Genomic DNA, 8,664 nt, shown 5'->3' on the forward strand with positions numbered 1-8,664 from the left:
ACAAAATTACCCTTCAACCAAAAAATCTGGGTTCTGGCAAGTTACTGCAGCAAATTGAAATAAATGTCAGAGTGAGAATGCTTTAAATGGAAGAGATGCTGCAGACACCTTTCTCTATCAGACAAGTGGAGCTTCCACATTCAGCAGATGTCACCTACTCAGAACAGACATATGAAGTAATTCAGTTCAGCAAATCAGGGCTGCAAACTTCACCTAGTAACTGAGAAGAGAGCCAGCATACACAAAAGGACAAAAGTGTATCCTCTCTAAAAAGAAATAAAACTTAAAGAGGGAGCTAAAGTCTTCAATATAAGCTGTGTCAAATATTTTTGTGAGCTAATCCCACTGATGAATGCTTTCTCTAGCACATACTTTAAGCAATTATTACTGCACATCAATAGTAAAAGAAAGTAGCTTAGGTGAGTAGCATTACATATACATCTCACAAAATGGGCAAGTCAAACTAGACTTGTAAAAAAATAAAGAACTTCCTACTAAGGATTCAATGCTAGTTATATAAAAAACAAATTAGATCTTATCACAAACCTGAGTAACACCAACTCGCACTTCCCTATTGACAGATCCTCCTACTTTTAACATTTCTCCACCACTCTTTAGGAAACCAGATCCTCCTCGCAGAAATCCAGTGGCCATGAGCTCCAAGACCTCCTCAAGTGTAGCTCTCTTCACATTCTGACGCATCACTTTTGCAAAAAGAAAATTAATCATTTAATCCCAAAGTTCCAACCATACAAGCAATGATCTTGAAAACAAACTTACAAATTCACAACTGTCTTGCAAACATAAACAAAGCCAGCATTTCAGATAACAAGCTTTATTTCATGCTTAAAAATAAGCTACTTTTCCCAGTTGGCTTTTGATAGTTTGGTCTCTCTCTGCTTGTCTTCAACAGGGAATTTGTACTTCACTTGGTTTAGGTCACACTTCATAAAACCAAACAATCCAGCTGTAAGCTTCCAGCTACCAGAACAACAATCAATATCACACAACACTGTCATGTAAAACAGTACAGAGAGAGCAGTTTGTCCACTTGAAACTGGAATCCAGAAGGATTGTACCTGTTGCTTGTTTTGGTATCAGTGCTGTAGCCATGACTGTCCCCAAAAGCTTTGACACTGCAACTCGCACACCATAGTTTGAGTTTTCCAGAGCTTTAAAGCACAATGTTGCAACATTCTCTAGTTCAGCTGTCCACATAAACACAGCTTCATTCTGTAATTCCAGCAGACACTGTGGGAAAAAAAGACTTGCTGAGCACCAATGGAGACCATTCTTACCTTTTATCCAAGTATCACTGTAATTGTCATGTTTATTCATCAAGTATTTTATTAATATTTTAAGAGTTAATTCCCTTCCCCATTAGTCGACTACACACTCAGAAGACTCATGGAAGAGCTTAAAAAATAGATAGGTTAATAAAATAATAATATATTAATAAAAAATTTAAAAAGACTGCACAACAAAAGAACAATATTACCAAAAACCTCTTCCACTGACATGGCCAATACATTCGATCTGCTATTTGAATATAAACTGGGGAAACAGTGTTACTATGTTGGAGAGTTTTTGCAAGAAAATGGACTTGTGAGCAATCCTGACTACTTAGCATTAGACAGACTGAGCTAAGGGCCTTGAGGCCCAGATGCAAGGTTATTAAAAGATCAACTACCGGCAAAAGATAAGGGAGTTGGCAGCAAAAAAGAAGTATAACAGGATGGGAAAGCATTGCATAGACAGCACATAAACAGTTGTATTTAATCAGTTAGATAGTGCCCTGTGGCATATGAAAAATGTGTTTTACCAATTAGCAATATGATTATATGTTTTCAGCCTGACTGTGTATAAAAGGGCTGCCAGCACTCTCAATAATATATTGAGATAGTAATACACAATAATATAAATATATATATGTAAATAATAATATACCACACTGTACCTCCATTTCCATGAAATAAGTCAAATGTCTGAGCCTTCAGTGTAAATTCCCAAGGACTTACCTTGCCCAAGTAATTATCAAATTTCCCATTAACAACAGGTCACAGTTCAACTGCAGGTATTTCACAATCACAGCAAAAGAATTCATAGAACTGGTGAGAAACACACCCACCTTAGCCACTGCACATCGCACAGCCATAGATCTGTCTGTTAGCAGAGGTCGAGCATTCTTATAAATATCACGGTGACAAGAAGCTGCTGCTCCTCCCAGCCCACTTAGGACTTTCTGTAAACTCATCAGAATTTCACTGCGGCCCTGAGACTGCACACACACAGACACATAAAAAAATATTTAGGCAAAAATGCAGACACAGTACTCATATAAAGAACCAGGTGCATAATTCTTCATTTTCCTGCTTTTGTGCAGGAATATTTTTGGAAACATTTGATAATACAGTTCACTGAAGTTACACAAAACGAATATCTGGCTTGTTTTAGATAGCAGGGAACACCATACACAGCTTTACTAAAAATGCCTTAGTTGTCACATAAATTCAGATGAGCCCAGGCAATCAAACAAATTTGCCCTGGATAAGAAACTTTTGTCCTGCCCCACCATTTATCTGTTAAAGCCTCAGGAAAAAAAAAAAAATAAAAAGAATTGATAGGAGAGACAAGGAAGCCCAGGTAGTCAAGAGCTTCCTACTAGACTTGGATACAGACAGGAACTTAGAGTTGGAAGATGCTTTAAAAAAACAAAAAAACACAGTCACACAGATCACACAGGTACTACCACACAGCTGAAGAAAACAGCTGCCAGCACAAGATGCAAACAACCAGTACTCCTTCCAGCTTACCATATGCATCAAAACAAACAAACAATCAAACAAAAACCCAACAGAGCCATTTGTGTCAAATCAGACCCACTGAGAGCCCAGGACACATCTCTCCATACCATGACAGACTCTTCTCAGGGCTCAAAGTACCCCACACATCCCCCCTCACATGCAAAGTAACATCTTTACCACAAAATTTCAGTATTCATTTCTAATTTTTAAACTGGTTTATTCAGGGTACACTACCCAAAATGCTAACACAGCAGTTAGAAATGGTACATGCAACCATTTTACAATTTTATTTATTGACACTACCATGGAGAAACTACTATAATATTCAGTCATATGACAAAAGTTAACTCTGCTGTAAAAATACATGTTTAACTCAATACTAAACATAAAAACAATTTGCATTTTCCTACATAGAATGCAAACAACCCTGGCATTTTGGCAAACACCTTTGGAGGAAGGAGGTTTCAGTTGAAACTGAATGAAGACCACATATATAAAATAATCTGAAACTTACCTCTGCACTTTTCAGAGACTTTAAAAGATTATTCACTGTTTCTGGAAAAGAACTACCCAGCATTCTGCCCATTTTTTCATAAAATGCTCCAACACATGCCACAGCAGCCCTAAAAAAGAGGCACTGATTGGTGTATTGTTTTCCTGCATCATCTAAATTAAAAAAATACTGAAATAAAAATGTGTATTTTAATCATCACTGATTACTAAAATGGTACTTATTACCCACTAGTTATACTGGCTGTTTAACACTGTACATTTAAATCAATTTTTTGCTCACTAAACAAAGTTACTAGAATCTAGGAACAAAGTATTTGAATGGGTATTATTACAGGATCTACACAAAGAATGAGAATCTGGAGAAGTATATGCTGAAATCTCAGCAAGATTATGGTTTTGGGATTCAATAAACTGTCTCTTTTCCAGGCACCTGAAAGATAACCCCTATCCTTTACTATGTCCTGACATTTTTTTTACATACTATTTTTTTCAAGCCTAAGAACTTAAATTGTATAAATCATAATACCAGGAAATTTATAGGCCACAGCAGGAAATATATAGTAAATATAACAGGATCCATAAACAATTATGTATGTGTTTTCCTTGCCCTACCATTTGAGATGAGAAATATTTCAAGGAACACTACACTGCACCTCTATATACAAATTGCTCCAAGATAGTCACAGAAGCAGCTCCTGAAAACACATACTTTTTCTTCACAAAGCAGCAAATTTGTTTGGTTTTTTAAATCTGAAACTCTTGAGTAAATTACTTTTTGGCAAAGCTATATGCTACAAACTCATTATGGCCTACTCATTAAAGGATACATCTCCTACACAGTTCCACAGAAACATACAAAACTGAGGTTTGAAATCATGCATTAAAAAAACTTCCTGACTACCACTTGAGCAGATCACAGAAATTTCGCTACAGTACAAAACACCTGTTGAAGCAACAGCTTCAAATAAAAGGACAGTATCTGCTCTAATGTTGACTATTTCAGATTTTTTGTTAAATCCTATTGCTATGATAATATCCGAAGGCAAGTCCAAAGCTGGGGTCACCAGACACTGTGAACACGTGAAGCAGCATGTGCGGGACAGTCCTAGAAACACTTTCAGTGGATGCTGTTTGTGGCATTAACCAAATGTCTACCATTGGGACTTTTCCTATATATAAGATCAAATGGCACACACAAAATGGACACATGTCCAAGAACACAGGCTCTGTTTGAGAAACTTGTGCAGTGTACCACAGTAGGGAATACAAACAGGCAATGCCTAAATAGGAAAAAAGATAACTTGAATATTTGGTTAAAATATTCTCTTGGCAAATTCTCTTAGATAACACTTTTCTGACAATCTTCAGGTTCCATCTTAAATGGGGTACCTGCACACAATCAGCAACAATCTATTTTTCACTTATTCACTGAATTACTGCATCGTTATCGCCTCCATGACATAAGCATGTGAAAAAACATAGGATATTCCCTTGCCTAGAGGAATGCATCTCACTGTCAGGTAGTCATATGTGCCACTTTTGAGTCCTGTCCTACATAATATCAAGCCTGCTTGGTTCTCTGCTGTATCAAGTGTATGTAAGCTCCAACTAAGCATGCAGTATGTAAGTAAGCATAATATGCACATATACATGCAGATTATCCTCTTAATATCCAGGGATGTTGTGTTTAAAAATCATTCCCTTTTCTGTAATAACATAAAACATACAGTTTTGTAGGCAGGTAAGCTGCAGTATCGTCTTTGCTCTTGATGATGTCATTACACTTGTCAAGCGTCTGAAAAACAGTAAATGTGTCTCCAATGCTGTAGAGAGCAGCAAGATTTTTTGCCAGTAGTTTACGTGTGGGTGGCCCAGGGGAACTGCTGATGAGTCCTGTTAGCTGTTCTACAAGTTTCTTCTGTTTTTCCTTGACATCTGTCTGTTAATGGACAAAAAAAAAAAAAAAAAAAAAAAGAAAAATCATTTAATCCTGTGCCTTGCATGCAACACCCAGAAAAATTTACATGCAAACCTTATATTACTCCCACACGCATGTAAATCCGCAAATAGCTTTTCTCACAGAGATCTGATACACACTCAGTAACAGCAGAGTAACAGCTACTTTTGAGCATTTCATTGTCTATTTAACTTTCACATTTAAAAAATACCTACTACAGATACAGTAATACCTACCCAAGAGTATCTTTCAACGTTCTTTGCCATCAAGAACCCTTACTCTGAGAGGGAAGGTTTTGCCTTCCAAATATTTACAACAATGAGGAACTCAAACCAAGGTACATGTTACATAACAGTCACACTGACTGCCTATAATTAAACACTTAAAAGCTACAAACCAATAGAGGGCCTTCAGACTGAATCTTAATTATACAGTTATCACCAGGCCATAACTTCCTCAAGCATGTAATTAATATAAATGGTTTGGAAAGAAGAGGCAGCGGAGGTGGGTGGGAGGAGGATAGGGCCCATTAAATTACCTTGTTAGCAGCTACAAGCACTTTATCCAGAAATCTTAACCACTCAAAGATAAAGACAGGTCTCTTCGCTTCTGTGATTTGGGCTAATGCTTCCTCATTCAGTAGCAAACTATGAGCCAGCTCCATAATGGGTTAATTTCCAGTTTTATTGTAAACTTGTGCAGCAACTCTAAAATAAAAATATAAATATTAGCATATAGTAAAGCCTTACAGAGTTTTGAAAACCAAATGAAAATAGGAATATTAAATCTATAGATTACAATACCATGGTTCCAGCCTGCTTAGACTTGTCTTAGCTAAGCAGTCCCAGACAAGAACTACTCACATATTTACAACTGAGTACATCCAACAGTGTATCAGAGAACAGATTTGATGATGCTAGAAAGAGCACCTACAGAAAACTCCAGGGTGTTAACTCTTAGCTAAGAAAAACATAAATCCCTGTTTAAAGAAAAAAACAAAATACACACACACAGAAGAGAGATAAAGGAGGCAACTCACTCTGGGGGCATCAATGCTCCCAAAGCTTGGGTTTGTTGAACCTGGCCCCTTCTCAACATCTCCAACAGATGGGGTGAGAAGATCAGCCTATCACAAGTTGGAATTTCTTTCCATCACAAATTTGAGAGAGGAGGGAACAGTGACAGTTCTGGGCTTCCCAGACCCCACTGGCCTTGCTTTAAGTGTTGGACAAGCTGGCACACTGAAACCCAGAAAGCTTTACATAAAACAGCCTAGAATATAAACAGCAGCAAAATTATTGCAATTCTCCCCAAAACGCTACACTACAGATCAGACACTGGAGAGCCTGTCGAAACAGCTAATGGGGAGGGGCAAAAAAGCACTACCAAAAGCACATAATTGGTGTAAGCAAACACTGCAGACAACCTAACTTTAGCAAACCACAGTTATACAAACCATGGGTGTTTAATGCGGAACAGATAGAAAAAAAAAACTTAGCTAAAACCCGCAAAATTAAGTCAATCATCTTCAGTAAACAGATGAGAAAAAAACAGAAAGAGGAAAAAAACAACCCCAAAACCTGAATGCAGGGATGCTAAATCTAGGATCTCGGGCAAAAGAGAAAAAGCAAAGCAACTAAGAAGTATTATGCAAGACATCATCTTTTGACAGCTGCATCATTCCACTTGCACCAAGTGCTCACGGCTGCTTCCTCATTAGTGGTCCAACCCAACAAATTCCTGAAGTCAAATGAAGTGACTTAAATAATTAAAAAACCCTCAAAACACAAACAAACAAACAAGCAAAACAGTCCCCAAATTAGTCACTAGTAAAGAGCAGCATATTATTACTACAACTGTATTGTGCTTCTATATTCACCTTAATAACTTGCTGCTGATAAAACCGAAGCAGCAGTGTCTGTTCCCTGCTCTTTTTACTCTGCATTATAGTATCTGTCACTACATGTATCTCCAGCAGCAGAGCAGCAAAGGTGAAAAAGCCACATACAGAACCACATACAGCCTTCTCCCAACACCTCCAAAGCCATCTTCTGGGGCTCTGTTGTTTGGGGGGGTTTAAGTTATAAAGAACTGTGGAGGTACTGCCTGTAAATAACCCATTTCTCAAAACACTTCCACTTTAGAACAGAGAAATGCAATGAATGACAGCACTATGATTCTTTGGATATCATCCCAGAGAACTACACTGCTCGTCACACCCACACAGCACAGAAGTACTGTATGAAGGCACAGCTCATCACTCCTTTTCCTCCCCAGATAAATTTTACTTTTCTCCTGGCCTTTAGAGCCATGAACCCCTTTTACACCTCCTACACCCTACTTTACTTCTTCATCTAAGTATCTAAATTTAAGAAACGCAAGCTCTAAGCTCCCAGGTCTGCACAGGCATTCAGCTGCACCACTGGAGCACAATGATCAGATGCAAAAAAAATCACACAAATATTGAGCTCACTGAAGACTTGGAGCCTAACATAGAGCTATGCTGGCAGGCAACCCCAAGTTCACTTACATTGGTCAAAAATTTGCCTCAAAATTTAGTAAAAAAAAAGTCCACCAAGTCTTACTGATTCTGGAGAAGGTTGGGTCATATTATGCACGTTATAAGTAGCAAATAAACTGTTATCTTCCACAGGATGCAGAGCAAAAGCCTACTAAAGTGAACTAGCATCCAGTAAATATACTACCTTACAGATATTATAAGACATTCGGATGCTCCTTTCTATTCTCCAGCTATTCTGTAACCTAAATAAAGAGAAGCTGTGCCTGCCCCATCCCTGGAAGCACTGAAGTCCAGGTTGGGTGGAACTCGGAGCCACCTGCTCTGGTGGAAGCTGTGTCCCTGCCCACGACAGGTTGCAACTGGATGATCTTTCGAGTCCTTTCCGACCCAAATCATTCCATGATTCTTTGCACTTCAGTGGGCAGAGCAAATCGGAAAACGGACAATTTCAGGAGAAGCGGTGTCGTCCTATAGAACTGCATGGGGTGGAAAGGCTTTTGTACCTGGGTCCTTCCACCTGCACCCGCTACTTTCATACGCTGCAAGACCCCACCCGCTGCTTTCCGCCTGGTTCAAAAAGCTCTCAAGAGGTCACGCCTCGACACCGCATCACCGCGCCAGCTCTGCGCCAGTTCCTCAGCGAAGGGGCCGCGCACACCCAGCCACCAGCTGCCTCACACACACGCGCGCAGCCCCCGCCATCCACCCGCCCCCCACACGCAGGCGAACATGGGCGCCTCTGCTCCCGGGGCAGCCGCTGGGGACCTGGGAACTTCCCGCCCCGGCTGTGCCGCAGCCCCCGGCCCGGCTGGGCCACACAGACCGAACCCCCCGCCCCAAAACAAATACTCCGCGTAACGCGCTCCTAC

General features: G+C 39.5%; 1 protein-coding gene across 2 annotated transcripts in view; it reads right to left on the reverse strand.

Moving 5' to 3' along the window:
• The window catches only part of HEATR5B (HEAT repeat containing 5B), a 56,106-nt gene that overhangs the window by 46,976 nt on the left and 466 nt on the right, over positions 1–8,664 (reverse strand). For both annotated transcript variants that reach the window (XM_030447017.1, XM_030447016.1), the window contains exons 2-7: positions 5,813–5,981; positions 5,045–5,256; positions 3,319–3,427; positions 2,129–2,278; positions 1,080–1,251; positions 547–704 (exon numbers count right to left, since the gene is read on the reverse strand). In XM_030447017.1, the coding sequence (XP_030302877.1) occupies positions 547–704; positions 1,080–1,251; positions 2,129–2,278; positions 3,319–3,427; positions 5,045–5,256; positions 5,813–5,938 (927 nt within the window). In that variant the 5' untranslated portion in view covers positions 5,939–5,981. The remainder of the gene's footprint in view (positions 1–546; positions 705–1,079; positions 1,252–2,128; positions 2,279–3,318; positions 3,428–5,044; positions 5,257–5,812; positions 5,982–8,664) is intronic.

The sequence above is a fragment of the Calypte anna genome, chromosome 3 (genome assembly GCF_003957555.1).
Source record: "Calypte anna isolate BGI_N300 chromosome 3, bCalAnn1_v1.p, whole genome shotgun sequence".
NCBI lineage: Eukaryota > Metazoa > Chordata > Aves > Apodiformes > Trochilidae > Calypte > Calypte anna.